Source organism: Beta vulgaris, chromosome 5, assembly GCF_026745355.1.
Source record: "Beta vulgaris subsp. vulgaris cultivar EL10 chromosome 5, EL10.2, whole genome shotgun sequence".
Taxonomy (NCBI): domain Eukaryota; kingdom Viridiplantae; phylum Streptophyta; class Magnoliopsida; order Caryophyllales; family Amaranthaceae; genus Beta; species Beta vulgaris.
This window is the reverse complement of record NC_079206.1, coordinates 8424488-8449253: the sequence shown is the minus strand read 5'-3', so window position 1 is coordinate 8449253 and position 24766 is coordinate 8424488. Positions and strand designations below refer to the sequence as shown.

The following is a 24766-nucleotide window of genomic DNA, read 5'->3' as shown; positions in this document are numbered from 1 at the left end:
AACATGATTATATAAGCTGATACCATCACAAGTTATAGAAAAATATTAGGAGTAAGTTGATAAGTTGATCCATTTATCTATATATTAATATAAATGTATGATCTATCAGACTATCACTGTCTGGTTAAGTATTTAATTGCACTTCATATTACTTAAATATAACTTGCTTTATATAGAATATAGATTCATAGGCTTAGGCATACAAGACAACATCAGTTAAAATATATAAGCAGGAAGAGCTATAAGTTTAATAACCTCAAACAAACAAAAAAGAGCCGAAACCTAAAAGACCTAGGATGCTTTGATTATTTTACATAAGGGATCATACTAGACTAGTGCAGATTTGCGGACAATATAGCGATAGGCAGCAACCTTTCTCCTCCGTGATGTGGTGTTGTCAACAGACAGCACGAGTTTCCCCGCCTCTCTTGCCAAGAACGAGTTGTGGATGGCTTCGTCAGAGGGGCTGAGTTTTCTCGGTTTCTCCACGGCGAGGCTGTAGCTATCCTGGGCATTTGGGATGAACTCAGCGCTGTACTCCAAGTCCCAACCTCCCACAACCAAGTCCCATGTTATTGTTGCACCCGCCTATTACAATGCCAAAAGAACTTAGCACAAAAACATAAAAAACAATGCCAGAACAACAATAAATGTGAATTTGTCAAACTAAATTGCCAAAGCTAATTAACCCCAAATACTAATAAACATGGTATACCCTCAACACAAATGTAGTTTAGAGTTTTCCCACACTGCTTAAAAAACTTCAAGACTACCATTCACATGGTGCATCCGGTTTACATTAGAATTTTGTTAATACACAATTCTTTTTTGACACGTATTAACACACAGAGTTTGTTTTTAAGAGACCGTTTACTTTTAGATTAAAATCAAACAATGGTAAGCCCAATATTAAAAAAAGAATTAACTCAATAATGACTAGATTAGCTTCTTTCAGCGATTAGTTTAATTAATTTAGTAACTAGTTCTACTTTTATATTAAAATTACACCGTCTCTTTTAATAATTTTGTAATAATGCATCATTTAACGCATGATTAATATAAAAGTAGAACTAGTTACTAAATTTAGCTGGACAGATCATTTAATCTTAGCGTTATTCTGTCCAACTAAATTTAACTTACCTGAAGTTCTTTCAACTTACTAAATTTGGCTTCACTTAATTAAACTTATCGTACTTGTTAATTGAACTCATACTTCTTTCGTTCTTAAATAAGTGTTACGATATTGTCAAAAGAAAAAATGTGTTACGTTGAATAAATTAACACTATTCATCAACTAACTTTAAGTTTATTCTCACTATTATATAAAGAAAAAGACAATTTGGCGGAATTTTGTTAGATTTGTCTCGATATATACTTCAAAAAGTTAATTTATTATAATTTTTACTTATGCACAATTAAAAATTTAATGATCAAAAAATCGCACTAGATTACGTAAAAAAGTGAATGTAACACTAGAAACGACAAAAGTATATATTTTTTGAAACAAGTCAAAAAAATCAGGAAAACACTACCCTCTAAAGTCTAATCCACATGTTCAATCAGATGATTGAATGCTAGTGTTCTATTCATAATTCAAACTCCGACAGAATTAACCCCACCTTTCAGAGAGGAAAGAAAAAAAAAATACCACCTTTCAGAAGTTTCCAACAAGATCTGCAAATAATAAGAGAAAATTTACCCAGTATGTTCCGTGCATTTCTAAATCTTCAACCATACGCTATATGCCAAACGCCGTGTTACAGAAATGGTCTCCTAATTTTTTAAACCAGTTATGAAAAATGAAGATTAATTACATAGTACTTAAAAAAGAGTTAAAGTTATGTTTTCAGTTTTCCCAGACTTGTAGAATCATGGATGCAGCTTGTATTGTAACTAGGATTTTCCGTACCCCCTAGCTATTGTGTTGAACAATTAATTTCGGATTGTAATATTTTGAACATTAAGTAAGGAATAAAAGGCTTTGTTTACCAAAAAAAGAAAAAAGAGTGATAAACTAGCACATAAATTTCGTCAAATATACAATCAAACACAAAAACAACACAGAAAAGCACTTCAGGATAACAAAACTAACCTCAATGCCTTCAATTTGAATATTAACCTTCTCACCCCCTTTGACAGTGAACTCGGAGGCCGGTTTTGCTGGACCATTTTGGAGATCGCCTGGTCGACTCAGTCCCCCGTATTGAACCGGTACATCCTCTGGCCTTACAAACCTTCAATAGAAGTTGAATTACACATTTTAGTTATATAGATGGATTTTATTTTATTAATCCCAGTTAAGCTCAGCTTGATTACTACAGCAAGCATAAACATTTCAACATTGAAAATTAACTTTAACAAAATAAATTTTTTGATACAATTGGTATAAGATGAGGGTAGAAAGAGAGGAGGTTGTCCTAATCTATAGATATATGTAAATGATGCATACGTTTAATTTTTTATGGGTGCAAAAATTATGCATATATTAGGCCATGTTCTTTTGGACTAAAGTTAGCTCAACTTAACTTAAACTATATATGAGAGGAAACTAATTGAACTAAAACTAAGTCCGAACAATAGGGCCGTAATTGCATAATGGGGAATGTCCTAATACGAGGTGTTTTGGGAAGTTATTTTTACAAAAATATCATTGGGATATTGCACTATTTTCTCATATCGGATATAGGTTAGGAGTTTTACGAAGATGGATAAGAGGATCCCAACTCACACGAAAACTAGTTCATTAGACTAGACTTGAAACTCGGAATTTTACTCAATATTAGTAACCACAACTTTTCTCATATCGGATATAGGTTAGGAGTTTTACGAAGATGGATAAGAGGATCCCAACTCACACGAAAACTAGTTAATTAGACTAGACTTGAAACTCGGAATTTTACTCAATATTAGAAACCACAACTCCAAGCTCATGGTTATATACTCATTAATGAAGATACCCTTTTTCTGTGGAAAAATCAGAATTTAGCATATTCAAAAACAGAATATCAAAGTGAAAGGAAAAGGAAGTGTGAAAAGGACAACATAAGAAAGCAAGAACAAGAGGAAACACTGAACAGTACCCTTTTTGAAATGTAATCAAAATCAGACAAAATTAAAGGAAACAAAGAAATTTAAGACAATCCAAAAAAGAAAAAAGTGAGGCAAAAAAATCACATGAACATCCTTTTGCCACAAACACATAATCTAGAAACACTGTATCACAGCAAAAACAGTATGTATATATGTACTTATAATAAATGCTTAATTTATCCATAATTCAGCAAAAAAATACCAATATGTACAACTAATTACAATTGAAAGTATAAAAATAACATTTATAGTAACTTACTTGTAGAGAATCTCAGCAACATTGCTTTCTTTAGCAATCACAAACTTGCTCTTTGTTCTTTGAGTTAAAAATGGGCTAAACATGGAGTACAACAAGCTAAAATACCATGGCACATTGATGAAAATCTAAGCACATACCCAAAAAAAAAAAAAAGAGTTAGAAATTACTTTACATTATAACTAAAAATAATAATCCACAATATATAATATCAAGCAATAACTAAGGGCCCGTTCTTTTAGGCCGATAGAAACTGAACTGAACTGAAAATAAGTCCAAAAGAACGCGTAATTTTATCATAAATTTACCTTACGAGCAACCATCTCAGGATAATTATCTTGAAAGAGAGATAAAATCTGATTAGAAGCAACTCTAAGTTCTCTTTTAGGCATATCTTTAAGATCAGTAACTTGAATAATAGAATTAACAGCACCAGGTTTAAAATGCAACAATTTAATCCCTCTTTCAAGAACTTGAACTCTCCACCTTAAAAACTTATCAAGTTTATCATCATCACCAAAAATCCTTTCATACATTTCCTTATCTTTAAAAACACCATATGCATTATAACAAACAGGGTGACCTTCTCTATCAAATCCATGCATATAAGCAACTAAACCCTCTAATTCCTTAAACCCTAATTCTTCTTCAACAATACCATCTGCACCAAATTGTTTTCTCCAAGCAAGAGATTTCTCAAGCATGTTTAAAGCTTCAGAAACTTTGAAATCTCTAGCCCTAAGAAACTTTAAAAGGATTACATCTGCTTTTTCATCTTCTGAGAGAAGCGGGACCCCCCAAATTGTTGGGTTTTGGGTAATTTGAGAGGAAGAAAGCTTAGATTTTAGGTCATTTAGTGCTTTTTTTTCTGAAGATTTGAGATTAGAAAGAACATAAGTGTCTTCTTTGAAAGAAGGAGAACGAAGAGTTGTAGCTTCCATTAATGAAGTGATTAAGTTTCTTTTTGTTGGGAGTTTTTGTGTGTTTGGTGATGGAGTTGAAATGGGTAGTTGAGATAATGGAGAAGATGCTTCCATTTTTTTTTTTTTTTTGCTCTGTTTTTCCTCTGTTTTTGGTAAGAATTTATGGGTTTTTAGGAAGAAATAAAATGTGGGTTTTGTAGAAAGAAGTGATTTGAGTAATGGGTAGAATTTGTTTGGCAAAATGGGTAAATGAGGAAGAAGAGATTTGGAGCAGAAAGAGGTTACTTTCACAGAAAAAAACAGAGGTAAGTGAAAAAGAAGGGAGGAGAGAGAGGAAAAAATGGGATAAATAATAGAAATGAGGGAGTGGTATCTTCAACAGGAAAAGCTGTCAAAGAGGGGTCGCGTGAGGTTTTAGGCATACCTCATTTTGAATGTTTAAGGGGTAGGGGGAGTTTCTCAAGGTTGAAATTTTGAACAAGGCTAAAATCAAAATGAAGTACTATCAAGTTGAACTGTTGAAGTGACATGAGAAGTTAAGTAGGACTGCTTTGTTTTGGGGGAAAGTGTTCACATTTTTAATAGAGGTTTTTTTAAAAATGGGTAGGATAAGTGTTTTATTGGATCAGAATTTCGTATAGGTTTATGTTTATCTAATCGATTTAGCTACATATATAATACCTTTTGGAAGTGGGTTCGGGGGAGGGAGAAGGTAAGAGAATCCCACATTCCTACTCCGAAAGTGCATCTAGTGGAGTTTGTACCTTGAGTTTGTGAGATACAAACTTTAACACTCAAGCTTGCTTGGTGGAGGTGGTGGGGCCAAGTCACAAGTTCGAACCAAGAGAAAAAATTTGATAAGAATTGTCTAATTTTGTGTTTCTGTTCGTCTTCTCAAAATAATCCTGTCATTTTTTATAATGCAAAGGTCTGTGACGATTATGCCTCACCCTTTGTAGCCTTCCTATAAGAAAATAAAAATTATAAAATTAAGTATTGGATTTGTTTTGAAAAACATTTTAATAATATTTTTTAAACCAAAGAGAGAAAAAGCTAGGCTAACCCCTTGTTAAGGAGGCCAACCTAAAACGTCCTTTCGGACCACGAGGGAAAAATCAATATCATAAAAGGAGGAAAGAAAATAGTATTGTTGTACTGCTATGTAAATGCCCCTTAGAAGCCATGAAATCCGTTGTCCTATTCTCATCTCATATAATGTGACGGATTTTGAACTCTTGAAACGCCTGAAGATCCTTATTCAAATCGGAAACAATAGAATCAATACGTGTTTGTATGAGATTATTAACGATTAAAATTCGGCTTTAAATATCATACAACATATGTGTCGTATGTCGTGAAACAAAGAGAATACTGTTTTGATTTTAACTACAACTTAGTATTAAACAACTTAATATAGTCATAATTGACATTTCTCACCTGAATATAATAGTCCTTGACTCATCTTACTCAATTTATATAAAAAACAAGTCTCAAAACTGTATTAACAAATGTGTAATTTAGTGTTAAAAAAAATGAAGACAACTCTACTTATGCATGGCGTAAGAATTTGGAGTTCAAAATACAATGCCTAGAAAATGTAGTGTTTTTTTATTTAAAGGTGCAGGACCGCAGGAACTGAATTGTAGTGTTTGGTAGTCCACTTCCACTAGTGAAGAGTGGAGTGTGAAGAAGGTTATAGTATAGTAGTAGTAAGTTATAATAATGGGAAAGAATGCGTGAACGCGGCGAAGGCGACACGGGTGTTGTGATGTGTGGAGATGGCCCCTCCAATCTCATACTTTTAAGTACCTATTTACCCATTCAGTTTTTTTATTAGGAAAAATAATTGATCCGAAGATCAATTCCTACTAGACCATTAACCTGTAAAGTACACCAGCTTACAATAGGTAAGGTTAAACAACCTGGAAGAAAATTCCCAATATATTATTGGAATAAGGATTTGAACGAATTCGAGAGTGCTCCACTAAGCTACCATCTCTCCCTCTCCTATTTACCCATTAGTAAATGTACACATTCAATTTTTGATTTTCTTCCTTCCTTTGAGTTTTAGAGAGTTGCATGTGGGCTGCCAAATGTTGAGCACTATATAGTTGGTTTCATAATTTTGAAATCTTTATTGAACTTCTTAGGTTGTGTTCTTCTGGATACAATTTTCATTCGTTTCATTTAGTTTAATTTAGTTGAATTAGTTCTCTCTTATAGTTTTAGCTCACTTCAGTTCGATTCAACTTATTTTAGTCTAGTTTACTTCAATTCAAAAGAACGGAAGCACGAAGTTATGAGAAATAGTAGTACTTTGCAAGATTGGGATTTTTTTTATAATATTTGATTAATATATCCATGTTTAACAGGGGTGATTAAGGTCATGTGTAGGGTGAACAACTGCACATGACGCATAAAATATAAGGACTCATTCTATTAGTTGTCAGGCCAAAAAAAAAAAACTTTGTGTAATTACAGATTGTTCCTTTCAAATTTATCGAGTATGATGTTTGATCAGATTCAAAGAAGTTAATTTTATTTGTTGTTTTGCTTTGTCTCTTCCTATTCTCTATAAAGCCTCATCAGACATCAATGACTCTTCCGTCTCTTCCTATTAACCAAAATTTTCAATCCTTATTTAATTTTATACAAAGTTCGTAAATTATACGAGACAACCCTAAATCCTGATATTGTCTAATATAAATGTCATGTGACCCCCTAACCTATTACTAGAGGTGATCATGGGCCGGACAGTGGCCAAAAAAAAATTGCCTATTGGCTGGGCCGGGCCTAAATTCAGGCAGATTTTTTTGTGCCCAAAGCCCGCTATTTCGGGCTTAAATTAGCGGGCTTTTGCGGGCCAAAAATTAAACTAAAAAGTTATTTTTGACTGGCCCATAACCCGCCCAAAACGAAAAAAATTCGGGCGGGCCGAAAAAACTGTCCAAAAACGGGCCGGACCGGGTTAAAATAATCACCCCTACCTATTGTATTCTGCTTAGATTTGAATCAGGTTATTGTATTGGTACAACTTTTACCATAGTCAAATTAGTAACGACCCAATCTAAATTTTGAGGGTTGACTGGTTTAGCCTAGAATATGATAGTCCTCATACCCATAAACACAAAAGCCAGAAGAGAGTTCTATCAACTAAAGAGGAAAGCATCTGTAGTACACTCAAAGGATTTAAGCATTTCTATTATGGTTCAGGAAAGTTTTACTCTTACCATGCAAACAAATGTTTTTGAGAGAGGAAGATGAAATCCGTGGGACCCTTCACATGTACATAAATCTTGCTTTGTTTTGATAAAGAAAGGTCATAGACGGTCCATCATTGTATGAAAAGAGGATTATATCTATCATAATATAGTGCCTAAAATATATCTATTCAAATATATTAAAAGGTGTTTTAAATTAAGTCTACACGGTCATGTATTACTGTGTCTCTAGTTGTTTCGTTTCATGTTATCGTGATATATTAAAAAATTAAAAACATGTTACGTACAAGATTCGATCCATGAAAATATTAAGGGATATTCCATTTGGTACCATTGTACTTTTGGCTTTTCTATTTGGTACCACTATTTTTCAGATATTCTATATGGTACCACTATAATTTGATTTTATTCTCTATTGTAGCATTCAACTAAGTAAAGTGTTAATTTAAGTTCGAATAGGCTAGAGTTTTACTTCGATTTACATGTTTTAATTTGCGTTAAGGTTTTAGTAATCGTTTTAGTCGTTGAGGTCAAAATTGAGGTCATATTTGACAATAAAAAGACATACAATATTATGATCATTTTAATGAAAATTTTGACTGAAAAATAGAGTTTTAAGGATTAAAACGACACCCTAAAATCTTAATTTATTAAATTTTTGCAACTGCAAATAGAAACATACAAATCCAAACAAAATCATATTCTTGTTCAACCATTAACTAACATTTTACTTAAAAAATGGTATGATAAAGATTAATATTAAATTAGAGTGGTATCATGTGGAATTTTAAAATAACAGTGGTACCAAATGGAAAAGCCAAAAATTCAATGGTACCAAATGGAATATCCCAAATATTAATAACTCGGGATATCGTCTGAACTTAATAACTAATTTATCATGATATAGTACCTAAAATGAGACATGAGTCCAAGAGTGAGGTTGAATCCTTAAAGACCTTAATTAAAGATGAGAATATTTGGGGATCCTACTAATTCATTATAAGAATGCTTCTTCCTTAACAAATTTGACTTTGGGGCTATCATTTTACCCACTAATCCTCACGATCATGACCTTAATTATGCATCTATTTAGGGCGACAACCAAGAAACCATTCAAGTTTCAAGGTTATTTTTTCTGATTTTTTTTTGATTTTTTTTACTTGTTTAAAGGAGTGCTTATTCATCTTTCTGTGTTTTTTAACTGGATTTTGAAGTACATTATCCAGTTTTGTTCAACTAATTTCTAGTCATTATAAAAAAAGGTAAGATATGTTTTTTTTACATCAAGAAAAGTGCATTAATGAAAAAACGAAACATACGGTTTATTAAGGACTTATAAAGTCAAGTAAGTTTAGATCAGCAACAAATAGATTTAACACACTTACAAAATAACAAAATAAGGTCTACTAAGTTTAGTTATGTTTAAAACTTTAAATTAAATAATTTCAAATAACTAAAGATAAATTGAAAAGAACAAAACCTTTATATAACAATTAAACATAACAATTTATTATTTTAAATTACTTAAGATGAACCCACGTAAAAATAACTTTAGATAAATTGAGCTAAGTTTAAATAAAATAGTAAATTTAAATAAGTTAGATTCATTTGAGAAGAACATCGTTTAACCACATAGTTTTCTAAAACTTCCGCCATTTACCATTTCATATGACTAAAGATAATCAATTTTTACCATATATTTTCCTTAATATACTTTCTTTGTTCACTTTTAGTTGCAACCATTCATGTTATTAGATATTTTGCTTTATTGCAACATAATCTATTTTGTATTAGTCTATAGCCGGCAAAATAGACCCGTACCCGCTGATCTGTCCCGAAATACACGGATTCAACTGAAAATAATGACCCGAACAGAATCGAAACTCGAAATAACCCGACGCGACCCAAATTAAAACAGATCCGGATATGTCCCAAACTCGAACCTGCCCGACCCGAAATTATACCGTTAATGATGACAACAACCCGAATTCGACCCGAAAAGTTGTCATATTAGTTACTTTTTAAATAAATTTAAGGAAAATATTGTCATTGATAATTATACATGATTTAGCCCTGTCCATTAGTTATTTAATTTATTCTCATTAGTCTTATATGTGCTTTATTTATTTGCGAGATTGGAAACCCGAATCGAACCAAACGCAACTCGAGCACAAAGTTGATCCGATTATGATCCGACCCTTATGACCCGTTTGCCACCTCTAGGTGGAGATATGTTCATAGTAGAGGGACCCCACTTGAATTTGGAAATCTATAAAAGTTGTTTTTTTTTAAATATTTTTCTTGTAAAATCGATAAATTGATCCTATAAAAATATATCAGTTTTATTTGCCTCCATTAGATTTTTGAATTTCCCAATTTACGACGAGTCCTCTTTTTAACTGTATGTACATCTCCTCATGTTGCAACAAAGACACGATAGATGTTAGATAAGATTAATTTTATCATCTGATTGGCGTGAGGCCATGTTGTCTGATATGTTGTCAAAAGGGGGGAAGCTACGGGGAAATTATGGTTAAGCTATTCTGATTTTCGAGTCTTGAAATTAATTTTCTTTTGCTTCGGTCAGAGCTCGGCTTGATACGGTTCGATTTTAATTGGTGAACACTCTTATCTAAGATTATTATCCCATAGTACGTTTACAATTCTACTAAAGAAGCTACAAAACTATCGTTGCTATGTAAATAATACATGTTATAATAAAGAAACTAGTTATTAGGCCCGGGCTATGCCCCGGGTAAGAAAAAATTTTATTTATTAATATAATACTTTATGATAATAAATTAATAACACTAAATACAATTAGTCTAGTGGTTAAGACTTTAGTATATGTACTTGAGGTCTCGAGATCAAACCCTATACTACGCAATTTCTTAATTTTTGTATTGTACATGAATTACATGAACTAAAACTCCCTAGGGAGAGCGCCACGTGGCACAGTTTCTTGCTTGTGCACGCCTTTTAATATATTTGTATAGATGTGATTTCTTAATCAACTTAAAGAGAAAAATCTTCCAAAAATTCTATTTTTGTTTTTATTAAATCCCCAACCAAAACATGAAATTCCCCTATAAGTTTCTAATATGTTATCTCATCCATTCTAAAATAAGTGTAACATAAACTTTAATTTTTATATTTATCTATTTATCATATGGATCCATCTTTTTATTTATCTTCTTGTTCTTATGTCGAGACAAGGACCTCCAAAAGTAGAGTAACCGCAAAGGTAAGATTTCAGACTCATAAAAGACAAGTGAAAAATATCTCGAGGTTTTTGCCAAAAAGAGTAAAATTTTACCTATATAAATAGATACTCCATATAATAATATTTTCAAACAGAGGAAATATTATTTACCTGTAATGCTAAAGGAAAAACTAACACATACTCTAAAAAATTGCTACTCCACATTATGAGATGATATGTTTGGCTTCTTCTAATCCCCAAAACAAAAAACCTCAGTGATCTTTCCACCTCAACCTTTGCATAAGCAGCCAAATATAAGAAGCTCCTATGCTTTGATTATCATTACCATACTCTCTTCATCTTTTTATCATTTGTTTTGGAATCTACGATCATTTTTCTTTTCTTTTTTATTATTATAATATTATTTTCTTGTTCTTTTTTTTCTCTTAATTGTCTAAATCTTTTGCTACATTTCTGATCCCACATGAGCTGTAATAATTTATTTTGTCGTGCTAGAGAGACAAAGTTCAAAGCTTTTGTTGAATCATGTTGTTTAACAATTAATTAATCAAAAAGTTATAAAATTGATTTTTTGGTTAAGGTAATCATAGATAGCATGGATAAAGTTAAACTTAAAGTGTATGTGGTTAATTATCATCGTAAGCATACGGTTAAAAAAGATTAGTGAAAGGAGTCACTGTCTTGTGCGTCAAAAAGCCAAAGCTTTAAAGCTGGTTAAAGTAGATAAAGAAGAAATTACTTTGATGAAGTTTTTTGCCATTTGTTAAAATCTCTTACTTTTCACCGATTTCTAGGACCATTATAAGTGCCTTTTTAGACCATTTTATGTGAGTCAGGTTGTTGGACTAACATTCAAATTAGAGTGATCATTTTGGCCTGGTCTGGCCCGTTTTTGAGTCGGGTTTTGGGCCTGCAGTCGGGCCCGGCCCCGCCCGTTTTTTTTGGCTTTGGACGGGTTTGGACAAGTCAAAAACGACTTTTTAGTCTATTTTTTGGCCCGCTAATTTAGGCCCGAAATAGGGAGTTTTGGACACAATAATTCGACCCAAATTTAGGCCCGGTCCAAGCAATGGGCAATTTTTTTGTCCGGTCCGAACCCGGCCCGGCCATGATCACCTCTAATATAAATGGACTGATATTCTTATTTATCTTTGATTTTGAACTCTTCTAATTTTTATGACCATTAAAGCTATTGGAACAAGATTCTTAGACTCATAACTAAAAAAATAAAAACTACTCTCGCGTATTTTTGTTATCTTGCTCATTTGAAATATTCAAATTAAATTTATGAAAAAATTAACAATGTTAGGTGATTATTATATATGATAGAAATAAAGTTGGATACGATCTTGTGAAATTTGTCTTAGTTTGTAGTTTTTGGATATTAATTTTTTTTTGAAAATGCTTCATCAAGTATATTAACAGTCAAATGTGTGTTTGAAACTGTACTAAATCAAATAAAATAGATGGGAATCGACAAAGAAAGTATACTTTATCGGTTTTTTTTTTTTTTATAATGTAAATCTATGTTGTTTTTTCATCATCTTTATGACGTTTCAAAATTTATCGAGAACTCTTGATCTGTACATTTTGTAGCGTAATTTGTGCACCATGTCCTTATAGAATCCATGTTCTTGCCTAATGCATTTAGTCATGGCAACATGTAAACTTGTTCCTAATATAATTTATTTGACATAAACACTTTTTGCACAAATATTAGGAAAATAGAACGTAGAGAGAAAAAATTGTGTGTATGTATATGATCCAACTATAAAGAATGAGTAAGAAGAAAAATAAGACCATAAATATATCTGGCAAATAGATTGAGACAACACCAAAAGAAACAACAATGCGTAGATGGTGCACCAAGGTGTAGGATGAGCATCCTGCACCTTGTCCAAAACGCAAGGCAAAAAGAATAAAACGCACAATTCAACATGCAAAAAGTAATTGATTTGACAGCCAATGTACATTCCCCTTACATCCAATGTACAAAATCGAAAATTCAAAAAGTAAATGATTTGACATTTACTGTTCACCATTTAATAACTGATTTGATGTCCCCCCATATACTGTTCACCACTTATCTCTTTTCCACACTCAACCTCCTTGTACATTCTTGGCTTCGTGGTTGTTCATTAACAATATCAAAATGTACAATGACAGCCCCCAGCTGAAAGTAACCCAATTCCTGAAGCTGATGTCAAGTGAGTAATTTGCAATCTTTGTACACTGGTGTGTTGATGTTTGTTCACTAATGAAATTCAATATGTACAATTACAGTCTCATACCGAAATTCACCACTTCTCTCTTTTCCACACTCAACCTCCTTGTACATCCTTGGCTTCATGGTTGTTCATTAATAAAATCAAAATGTACAATGACAATCCCCAGCTGAAAGTAACCCAATTCATGAAGTTGATGTCAAGTGAGTAATTTGCAATCTTTGTACACTGGGTGTGTTGATGTTTGTTCAGTAATGAAATTCGATATGTACAATTACAGTCCCATACCGAAATATGTCAAGTGAGTAATTTCCATTCTTTGTACACTGGTGTGTTTGATGTTTGTTCACTAATGAAATTCAATATGTACAATTACATTCTCATACCGAAATTCAATAAAATCACAATGTACATTGATTGTCATTGCTTTGATCACTGAAAATCCCTAAATGTACACTCGTAGATTATTGTACACCAAACCATATGCATTTGTACATTAAAAAAATTGTTTCACGTGATGAGAGAGAAAGAGCTGGCCCACTTTCAAAAATATTGCCAAAAGTCAGCCACATGGGCAAGGTGCAGGATGCTTATCCTACACCTCGGTGCAGGATGCTCATCCTACACCTCGGTGCAGGATCTAATTTGCGCAAAAGGCATAGATATTTTCAAGTGTTAAGGTTGTGTCTTTTCACTTTATTTTAAGAACTAATTATTGCTTTTTCTTGTGAAAGTCGGATCAAACCAAACCAGATAAGAAAAATACGAAACAGACCAAGCCAGACCTTCTTAATTCTATTTACAAATTCTAAAATATTTATTTATTTTCATAATAATAAAATGTATAAAAATTAGATTTTCAAAACTATATATTGAGATCAACCCGACAATATCCCACACATGAACATATTTTTCGTTATAAAATGGCGTAAAAACATGGTTGAAGTTCGGTATTGCAAGACTAAACTAGATTAGATATTTTCAGATCAAACACCAAACCAGATTCTTTCAGAAAATTATAAGAATATTCAAGCAAGATCACCTTATGTCAACTTAAATGATCATAGCGTAGTTTTTATTGAGGGAGATGTGGTAGCTCAGTGGGGTACTAACCCGAATTGCATGACACTGCACAAGTCTCGAATCATCAACACAACAATATGCTGGAGCATTTACTTCTGGGCTATTTAGCCTTATACCCAACCTATAAGTTGGTGTGTCTGACAAGCTAGTAGCCTAGCAGGAGTTGATCTTTGAACCAATTATCTTTTTCAATAAAAAAATATAGCGTAGTTTATCTCTTTCGTGTTCAATTCTCCAAAAGGATTATGTTAGGAAGCTCATACTATTTCAATTGCTTAAACTATGGGCTGAGTAGGATGATAAGTGACCAAATTTTGGCCCTAAAGCTTACCTTGCTTTATTACTCCAAAGTTTGTTTAGACCAAGCCCAAAACCCAAAACTTAAATCTCAATTGTTTTCCAAGACTCAAATGTTAATTTTTGATAGTCTACCCCTCAATATCCGAACTTTAGAAATACAAGTAGAGTAGTAGACCCAAACAAATAGGTCACCCGTCATTCGGTTTGAATCGTATAATTTTTTGAGGTCTATTCCACATTTATGTTCGGTTCAGATCAGATCGGATCAGATCGGGAGTTGGATTTGTCTTTCCCGTTCTGGACACAAGCATAACTGATGACTGTTCTCAAAATGTCAACACACTGAAAAACAAAGATCCAACTAATTAACAACCAAAAACATACTTACAAACGAAAACCCAGTTTTCTGAGATTTAGGAAGCTGGGTTTTTGACATGGACGGAGAGGAGTCAATTTCTCAGCAAATAGTGGTGGAAGAATGGACTAGTTCTTCCTCAACTAAACTCTCAAAAACTGCCACTATTTCCTCCACCCCTTCAATTTCAATTCAAAGGTATCATACTCTCTGCATTTTATCTTATGATCTCAAAGTTCTGATCTTTTTTTCCAAATTGTTTGTTCCCTCAAAATTCTTTTCTTTTTCCTCTTTTTTTGCATAGGTTTGACAGCCGTTTCAAGTTGGTGAGAAGACAGTTTCTGAGTGCCTTTGTTCCTGAGGTTATTCTCTATCTTTACATGTTTCTTACATTGATTGTTATGAAGGAAAATTTTGATGGGTTAAATTTTGTGTTCAGGGTTTTCCTAGTAGTGTAACTCCGGATTATGTACCTTTTCAAATATGGGATTCACTTCAGGTAAAAGTTATCTTATTGTGTTATTTTAATACTATTTGATTACCCTTTTAATTATATTTTGGTTTTTTTTTTGGATTTGGTGCAATAATTATGTGCCTGAATTCAAATACGATTAATGGACATGGGTATGTCTCCAAGTGTTATATTCAAATTTCCATGTAATTTGTGTAATGTGGTCTATATCATAGTATCCAAGTGTCCATGCCCATTAGAAATTAGTGGATGTCTGAGTATCTGATATGTGCATTAAGAGAGCTCATGTTAGATCAATTGACGTGCGAGTTCTTTCTTAATGCCACATGCTAGAGTTTGATATAATTTTTCGTTCTTTGATGTCAAATGCCGTTGCACTACTTGAGGATTTGGAGACCATATTCACATTTAAACTTTGTTGATTAGAAGGATGATGCCATGGGTTCACCATGATACCCTATTGATGCCTGATAGTTTATTTAATTGGTGGACATTATACACTATTTAGTGATTTGTTTTGCTATTTGGCTATGCTTACTATATGATATGTTTGAGATCATGTTTATACTATCGGTGAATGAAGTTGCTGCGACTTGTAGCAAGTTTTGATCTTTTTCCATTGACCAATTTGGTGTAATAATTGAGAAGTTTTTATGTTCGATTGGTTCATAGGGCCTGTCGACTTATATACGGATGATGCTTTCAACTCAAGTAAGGATTATGATATTGCTTGTTTGGTGATTGTTTTCTGCTTCTGTCATCTCTAATATAGTCTCCTTGATGATGTATGATTGTTTGAACACATTGGCAGGCTCTTTTGAGTGCTATCGGAGTTGGTGAGAAATCTGCTACAGTCATCGGGGCTACTTTTCAGGTTGAATTTGTTATTGAATACTATTAAGTTTGTCCTCAGTTGACTAAAAAAGTAAAGACCTTTTATACTAATTTCTGAACTTTGTGAATGTTGTAGTGGTTCTTGAGGGATTTAACTGGAATGCTTGGGGGAATCTTGTTCACTTTTTATCAGGTATATTCTGTCTAGTTTTCTGATTGAAATCATGTTATTTTAGGAATATATCAATTCTGAAATCTGCCTGTCTATAAAGTTGTGCAGTATTAACTAGATATGTCAATTTGTATATGCTCATTAATGTTTTTGTTCATGTGAAGAGAGGACCAGGCTCAGTTGACAATTTTTAGAAATAGTGAGTCTGTTTAGCAGAACAAGGAGAGATACTAAGAAAGAATCAAATTAATTTTTGACTGAACATTTTTGTGCTGACATAAAGCATTAATAGGAGAAGATATTCACTGCAGAATTCCTATCATGCTTAAACTTATTATTTTATAGTGCACTTATAATCTAGGCAATAACTACCATTCATGATCATTCTTTTATGAATTTGGAAACTAAGAAAAGAACTATGAGCTGAATCAATACTAGGCTCTTAATTAGTCTATGATGGCAATATCACTTGTGTCTTGTTAGGGATCAAATTTGGATAGCAATGCAAAAATGTGGCGTTTGGTTGCAGATCTAATGAATGATCTTGGTATTATTCTCATCCTCTTCTTTTTGCATTTAACTTTGTTTGACCCTCTAGCTTGTGTTGTCCAAAAAGTAAGTGAATAGTTATTAAGTTCAGAATTGCGCTCCCAACGTTGCTGGAAGATTCCTTGCTTCTGCGTTAAGCCTGTTTCTAAGAGAATCGAAGAGAGCGATGGTTCTCCTTGGTAGTGGGCCAATGCGATATTACATGGCAACAAATGTGTTATGAGATTGAAACTATTTTGATATGTAATAGAGCTGTTTTAATGAACCTAAGCTAGTAATTTCATCATTCAGGTCATTGGGTAATAGTAAGATACCAAGATGATCGTCTACTGTATATTGGAAAGTGAATCATAGGGCACATCTAGTAACTTGTTCTCGTCCTCCTCAGTGCCATAGTGAAATACTCTGTAGATTTGAATTGGTCGTAGATGCCCATGTCCTCTAAAAAGTAATCATGGGTTTGTTTTTTAATACTGATATTTATGCATTTTTTGGGATTCGATCTTTTTATTTCAGTGATCTTCTGGAAGAGTTGCTTGTTTATTGTTGCTTTATGTACCCTCCTTTATTCTTAGCATGCCTTTTTGTAAGTTAGTTAGTATCCATATTCACTCCCATTTAGGCCTTTTGGTTAGTGTTACTGTGTTAGCATTACCCATTTGTTAGGCCAAAAGGGTCAAAATTCATGAAAGAGCAGTCCCCTGACTTCTATAGAATTGTGTAAAATCACTTTAGCAAGTTTAATCAACTTTGTGTCTTTGTAAATAATATGACCTTGTATATAAACTTGGCGAAGATGACTAGAATCGAGACCTGAATTGGACCAGGAAGTGGAAACGCGAAGGTAACCCAAAACCCAAATGACCCAAACTGACCTGAAATTCACCTGATCTGATACTAACTTGACTTAAGATTGACTTCACCCAAGATTGACACAACTGTAAATGGACTTGAACATTAACAACACCCACTCAATAAGTAATATATTTTAATTGTACCTTCTATTGAGCATATATTGTTTATGTTATCTTTAATCTATAAATTGTTTTTAACCCAATTATGCTGTATATTATTTTAATCGTGAAGTTGCTTCACACCTACTGCGAATTAAAGATACCAGACCTACATTCTTTAATCATCTCGGAAGGGGTCTCGAGCTTATAGGAGGTCACAAACTCACAACTCTCTTGCAAACTAGCTACTCCTATTTGGGGACTCTGCTGCATTGCATTTTAATAGGAAGTTAGAGCATTAAATTACAGTTAGAAGTTAAAAAATTAAGTAAGATTTTGATGAACCAGGTAACCAAAAGTCACCTCTTTCTCTGCCTTTTTGAGTACGAGAAAGGGGCTGGGAAAGAAATAACTGAATTGAATTGACTTGGAACTGAATAGCCAAGGACCGACTCCTGTTGGGAATGAATGGGCAGACTGAAGTAGTATCTTCATTAGCCGGAAGGAATTAGTCTCCACTAGCGTGGTAACTCTTATCTTCAACCTATCTCATTGCTGCTAATCAAATACAAAGGAATAAGCCCGATGCGGCAAAGCTTGTCTTGTAGAAAATAGAAAAGTTGTATTGTTATTCGTAGAGGGGTCGCGGAAGAATATTGGGTTCGAGTCGCCAACGTCGTGAGCAGTATAGCATGTTAAGGCTACTTCAATCTAGGAAACTGTCGGAAACTCGAGAGGGTCACAAGGAAAAGAGAGAACAAAGCTTCTTATTATTAGTCAAGGAAGGCAGTAGCAACAGGATCGAGAAATCCAATTCTTTTAACTCTCGAAAACTTTAAAATGCGCCGAACAGAATTAGACAGAGGAGGGTGTACTTTTTCTTACAGATCGGAGGAAACCGCTCGAAGTGGGGGACCTCTCTACCGCCTGTGTCTATCTCCTGTCAAGTATGCTTTCCAGACATAGGTAATTAAATTGTCAGAACTAAGGGTCGGCTGTTAAGGACCAATCTTGCAAAGGAACCTAACTTTTGACGGGCCAGCTCTTTTTTACGTTTACCTGAAAGGAAAATGAGCTGGCGGTAGCAACAGGATCGAGAAATCTAATTCTTTTAACTCTTGAAAACTTTAAAATGCGGATTTAATAATCCATAAAATATTTTCAAATGGCTCATGGGATACTGGTGGTGAACTAGAAAAGTAGGCAGCCCACATATCACTCTAAACTGTAGATGAACTCCAGTATTTTCTTGTCAAAGTTAATCTTGGGCATGTCGTTTCTATCTTCTGATTAATGCTTGCAATTAGAAATTTGATGAGTTTATGTCTGATATCAAATTAGGGATACAGTCATGAGATCTAACATGGTCCTTAGTCACTTACAGTACTTACAGTAGATGATTATGTCTTATTGGTTATGGATTTGTTCGACTCTTTTGTTGCAGGAATGCTGATGGATCTTCTGTCCCCCTTATTTCCCTCAGCATTCGTATTCATTCTATGCTTGGGAAGTCTGTCACGATCATTTAGTAAGCTCTCTTACTGTTTGTTCCATCTGTATCATACAAGCTGTTAGATCTGGAAATTCCAAAAGGTCATAAAAGCTTTAATCTACTTGTTTACCAGAGAGAGGTAGAGAGAGAGAGAGAGACGTAATGTAAGCTAGTATATTGTTTAATAGTTTGCTTTACACTTGGTCTTTCATCTTTTGGGTCCCAGTCGTACCATCAACACCCCTTCCCCATTAATGTACTATTATGTAAAATTCGTATGTGGTGGAACCCATTCACAATTCTTAAAGAGGTCATGCTTGTGACTTTTGCACAGTTTTCTATGTGTATGTTAATGTGCATGCTTCTATCCCTGTTAAATTATAAATAAAATCATTGTCCTCTATTAGTTGACATATATCTCTCCAAATCCTCATAACAAGCTGGTGTTGCTAGTGGAGCTACTAGAGCTGCTTTGACCCAGCATTTTGCGCTCCAAGATAATGCAGCTGATATATCCGCAAAGGTACCAGCATAGCATCTCTACTCTAACCTTTTCGTTGTGTCATAATTTTCAAACGAGTAGCTGATGTTGTATATTAGGAAGGAAGTCAAGAGACAATGGCGACAATGGCTGGAATGGCTTTGGGAATGTTTCTTGCTCATGTTACTAGAGGATACTCTCTGTCAATTTGGTTCTGCTTCTTGTCTTTGACTATATTTCATATGTATGGTGAGTTCCAACTTTCTAATAGCTATAGTTTCGGGAATCTGAACTCCATTTTTACTTGTTATGTTCTACACCCCTTATTTTTGAATTTAATATCCCTAAATGAGGTTGGTTTAATTGTTCTACACATTGTTGATTGGTGAATATCACCTTTCTTGTTGAACTGGGAGTACTTTAACTTGACTGCCGATATTGTAATTTATGGAAGTACTCTCCTGAATGTCTTTTCCATTTCTCCAATGTAGCGAACTATAAGGCTGTACGTTGTCTTTCGTTGAATACATTAAATGGGGCAAGGAGCTCTCTTCTGCTACAGCATTTTATGGAGACTGGTCAAGGTAAATCAGCACGTCTCTTCCTACTATGCTGCTCATATGACATGTGCAGTGTAAAGTAACATTTATTCCTATTTTTGTATGTCATTCAACAGCAAAATAAATAAAGGATACAAAGTAGGGATACCAGAAATCTGTCATAAATCAAGTCAGAAGAAAAAAAAAATAGAACTCCAGCCTTGCAATATATAAAAAAGACGAACTTTGTTGAATGCCCTATGAGCGTGAGCCCAAAGAGAAGCTAGATATGCCACTCGTTCCTACAAAGTAACCGTAGAAGACAACTGAGCATGGAAACCCTATCATTCTTCTCCAACCACTATACCTACCTAATGTCAAAAAAAACCTGCCACAAAATCTTTTCTTTTTTTTACCTCATTAGTTATCAGATTGCTTGGTAGTAGCTGAAGGCACTGCCGTGGGTTTAGTCTAGGTCTCTTCGCTGACACCAAGAATGTGCTGCTTTAACATATGCATGACAACTCTGATGTTCGTTGATAAACTTTAAAGGTCAGGGAAACTGGAGTGTGTTTTTGTTTTAGCTTATTTGATCTTTATTCTAGTTCGTCCAACACAGAATTTTTTTTTCCTTTGAATTAGTATTGATATATTTGTCAAGTCTCAAATATTCACATCTTTTGGTAACATAGAATGTAAACCTTCGGAAACCATCCACCTCTTCAGTTCATCCTCTCGCACAGCCTTTTCTGCTCTTTTATTTTGAAGAAAGCCATTGTTGCATGGAATAATTAGAGATGGTAGTAATTGAAATTCATAAGTTTGTATACTTCCGGAACTGTTATCAAAATTACAATCTAGAGGGGCCTTAAACCTAGAATTTTGCATCAATCTCTTATCTTGCACTTACACATTTGTGTAGTCTCTCTCCCTAGCTTTCTGAACTTCTCTTGATTTATTGCATGTTTCTTGTAGTGCTTTCTGCTGAAAGGGTCTCAATGGAGGAGCATGTTTTACCCTTGTGGTTGAATCCATGGAGGTCTAAGAAGTTCAAATTTTTGCATAGTCACATACGCTTAGGCGTGAAGGTCTCTTCTCTCAATTATGCAGAAATGTAAGCTTACTTTCTTATAGCTTATAACTTGCTAGGTAGGTGTAGCAAATCCTTCATTACGAACTTCTAATATGTTGTGTTTTTATTCTATTACTCTCTCCATTTAGAGAGAAATGCCATTATTTCTAGTCAATCTGTCTTAAGAACGTCAATATTCCTTAATTAGTACTTCCTCTGTTTTTAGTAGCTGTACCCAAAGGAAATGGCGCACATGTTTAGAGTAGTTGTATAAACATATGTTGAAAATAGGATTTCTTTCCTTAGATGGTAGAAGTGGACTTCTTTCCCCAAATTATCAAAGTTAGAGGAGGATATACTCATGGACAAAATAGGATATCTATATTGATAAAGACCACACCTTCTTATGTAGATACTGCTCCATATAAAAGAATGCCACTTGGAATGAAAAACGAGAGGGATATGTTATGTTGCTATGTGGTAGACTATCTTGGTCAAGTTTTTTGCTGCAGTCATGATGTTCACCATCTTGAAATTAACTGAAAGTTCTGGTTCATTATAGTTTCAGATTAATTCTATGGTGCATTTTGATTTTTGTTCTTAATATAGATCTTGTTGCATGAAATTATCAGTTAGTCTGAATACTTATGTCTCTTGACCAACAGGAAAGACCTCTTCTGCTGTGCAGGATCTCATTATAAGAAAGGTTAGTTATATAATCTATTATTTCATTATTTCTGATAAGTATTTTGTTGTGGATACCTATGGCTAACCCCCTCCCCCGCCTCCCTTTTTCTTCTGTAACTTTTCTAGCAAAGTATATACTGTTGGAGGAAAAGGGGATGATCAGTATCATTATGCATAGAGACTCGGCACCAGTGGATATCGTGCAGTCCTACGTACATGCGCTTGTAATGGCAAATCTTTCAGTTAAAAGTACATCCAGGCATGTTGAAAGTTGTTCATGGATGGACAAATATTATGAGAATTTTATCAAGAAGGTAACCAGCTTATTTTCTCTTATCTAAAGTACTTGCATCACTTTCTAGAGTGGCGCTTAAATTTCCTTTGGGCCATCACTTTCAGAATGGAATGGTGATTCAGGTTTTTTTTCTTTAAGACCTTTGATTTTTGGCACCCCACTTCGTTCGGTGGGGATCATATGGAGTATAAGATTGTGTTCAAACTTTAAAAATAGGAGTCCCTGTTATTTGATATATCATTAGATGGTACTACTCTGCTTCGATGTGCATGCCATGTTTTCAATTAATCTGTTTAAGATGGTGTTACCGTGTTAGTGCCATGACTGCCATCAATGCTTACTATTACCTAATTCGAGATGCATGTACTTATATATTAATGGTAGTGTTCATAGACGACAGTCGACAAAAATGGAAGCATAATCTTAGGAGTCTATGGATGCAGTCAGAAGGTTCCTATAGGATGTCCTACATCGATGGAATTTATCCCATAAAGTTCTGAAAGTTGCTCTTGAAATAAAAAGGCAACAAAAAACCAAAAAAGAAGAAATAGAAGGCAAAGAAGTGTGCAAGATAATTCGATCCTAAATATTAGTGAGTAGTGACTAAGGGATCTTGCATGGAGCTAGAAACCACTATGCTGGAGCAAGTCATCAATGTTGAAAATGCGCGTGGTACTGTGTAACGGTGTGTGCTCTAAGGGCATGCTATATTTTCTAGACTTAAGTTGGGAACTAGAGTGAGGTGTATAGTGAGGGAAATATGGAAAATCCATCGCTCTACCAAAATGGAAAATTTTCTCCTCTTGAGAGTTTACTGAAAAAGGTGTTCCAACCTTTATGATCTGAAGTTTAAATTATCAAATAACATAAGCAATGATAATAGGTCACTTTTCTGCCCAACCAAAAGGAGCATAACTTTCTCTTGATACCTGTTTTGCTTAAATATCGTTCTTTTTTTGCTTTTAAGTTCTCTATTCATGCATGTTCGACTGACATGTTTAGCATGCTGATAATATGGCAGCTTAAGTCATCAGGTTGGAAGACAGAAAGACTACTATCACATTCTGTTGTATGGAGGGCCAGTTGGTTCATAGGGTCGCCTGATGAAAAGTTCGACTAGCAACCTGCAAACCTCGTGATAGTCTTTCGGAGAGAAGAATCATTATTTTCTAGAGAAGTATCATCTTTTTCCAGATCTGCTCGGCCATGGTTCTACCGCTGTTTCACCTACTATTGTACCTTTTCCTTTTATACATTAAAGGTTTGTCTAATGTTTCAAGGTTAATCTCTAGTATGTTAGGGTGCACCCCATTTTTCCATTTGCTCTTTGCAAGTGAGATTGTATTCATTTTGCACACAGCACAAATGAGGAGCAAGCGAAAACAGGGGTCGGAGGTCTTGATATGTTTCTTCCTAGTTCCTCCTACCAATCCCTCAACCCCTGCCCTCGAGCATTCAAATTTATGATCAACATGTTAAATGTCTAGGAAGAAGGTGAATATCTTAAATATACATGTGTTTTAACACAAATGTATATTATTAGCAGTGATGTCGTCGTTTGTGTTCTTGAAGCTCACGGGAAACAACATCATACCTGAGATGGAAAGTTATTTGTCATCACAAAAATTTCAAAGTGCTTGTATGCTTATACTGAAAATCAACAAAGAATGACCAGTAGTAAATCTACAAGCAGAAGAAAAACCTATAATTTTCTCTCAAATGTGTGAATTTACTTGCTAACCTTAGAAAGGAGAGACCCAAGTGTGTAGCAAACATCATACAATATACGAGTGGAATAATATTCTATCTAAGCAAGAGAAGGATAATAGTGAAGCAAGCGGAGGAAAATATAAGGAAAATATTCGGGATATTTATACAACCTACGTACTCGTACTATTAAAAAGCATAGGTAAGAATTATATTCCGTCATGTGTCACCTCCTCTCAAGTGTTAAGCTAATATGATTAGAGGTGTCAATTCAGTTCAACAGTTCAGTTATGGTTATAACCAAACAGTTCAGTTGATATCAGTTTAGTTTGTATCAGTTGAAATAATTAACAGTTTAGTTCAGTTCAGTTAACAAACTTTTCAGTTCAGTTTAATTCAGTTTTTTTCCTTTTCATTTTCAGTTCAGTTCAGTTGCAGTTTAAATCAGTTTTAACCAAACAGTTAAACCAACCAACGGTTGAATCCATAGCAGTTAAAATTTATTGCAGTTATTTTCAGTTTCGTTTCGGTTTATTTCAGTTATTGACGAAAACCACATAACTTCAACGATAATCGCATCGGTTCGGGTAGAAGTTAATCACACTCTTGTATTTGTTCGGGAAAAATTGTGCTTCATGTCGGTTTTGGCCAGGTGTTTTTCGGGTCCGGCTAAAAATTAATGCAACAAATAAGTGTTGTCGGCACTTCCACAATCGCCTCAAAAAAACAGTTGTACTTCATAGAAACGTGAATGAAAGTGACATCGGTTAAAGTGTACTTTATTACTTAATATATATGATTTGGAATAAGACATATTAATGTTAATGTCTTACTCTT

General features: G+C 34.1%; 2 protein-coding genes across 2 annotated transcripts; one reads left to right on the top strand and one right to left on the bottom strand.

Moving 5' to 3' along the window:
• Positions 1-148: 148 nt before the first annotated feature.
• LOC104892572 (patellin-6) lies at positions 149-4706 on the bottom strand. The gene is made up of 4 exons (XM_010678539.4): positions 3655-4706; positions 3350-3474; positions 2093-2234; positions 149-588 (listed from the first exon to the last, which is right to left on the bottom strand). Exons 1-4 carry the CDS (start codon positions 4381-4383, stop codon positions 328-330), a joined length of 1257 nt encoding a protein of 418 aa, XP_010676841.1. The 5' UTR covers positions 4384-4706; the 3' UTR covers positions 149-327.
• A 9850-nt stretch (positions 4707-14556) lies between these two features.
• On the top strand, positions 14557-23756 carry LOC104892571 (protein root UVB sensitive 3). The gene is made up of 15 exons (XM_010678538.4): positions 14557-14874; positions 14981-15038; positions 15116-15175; positions 15821-15859; positions 15960-16022; positions 16119-16175; positions 16638-16701; positions 19101-19184; positions 19589-19671; positions 19749-19878; positions 20121-20213; positions 21144-21282; positions 21906-21946; positions 22054-22241; positions 23244-23756. Exons 1-15 carry the CDS (start codon positions 14756-14758, stop codon positions 23340-23342), a joined length of 1317 nt encoding a protein of 438 aa, XP_010676840.1. The 5' UTR covers positions 14557-14755; the 3' UTR covers positions 23343-23756.
• Positions 23757-24766: the final 1010 nt, after the last annotated feature.

Bases quoted from the DNA above. Each gene is read 5' to 3' on its own strand.
- LOC104892571 (XM_010678538.4), top strand. From the start codon at position 14,756: ATGGACGGAGAGGAGTCAATTTCTCAGCAAATAGTGGTGGAAGAATGG. The intron at 15,176-15,820 runs GTAAAAGTTATC...ATTGGTTCATAG, and splicing joins AAATATGGGATTCACTTCAG to GGCCTGTCGACTTATATACG. The intron at 19,672-19,748 runs GTACCAGCATAG...GTTGTATATTAG, and splicing joins CAGCTGATATATCCGCAAAG to GAAGGAAGTCAAGAGACAAT.
- LOC104892572 (XM_010678539.4), bottom strand. From the start codon at position 4,383: ATGGAAGCATCTTCTCCATTATCTCAACTACCCATTTCAACTCCATCA. The intron at 3,475-3,654 runs GTAAATTTATGA...GTATGTGCTTAG, and splicing joins CTGAGATGGTTGCTCGTAAG to ATTTTCATCAATGTGCCATG. The intron at 2,235-3,349 runs GTAAGTTACTAT...CTTCTATTGAAG, and splicing joins GTTGCTGAGATTCTCTACAA to GTTTGTAAGGCCAGAGGATG.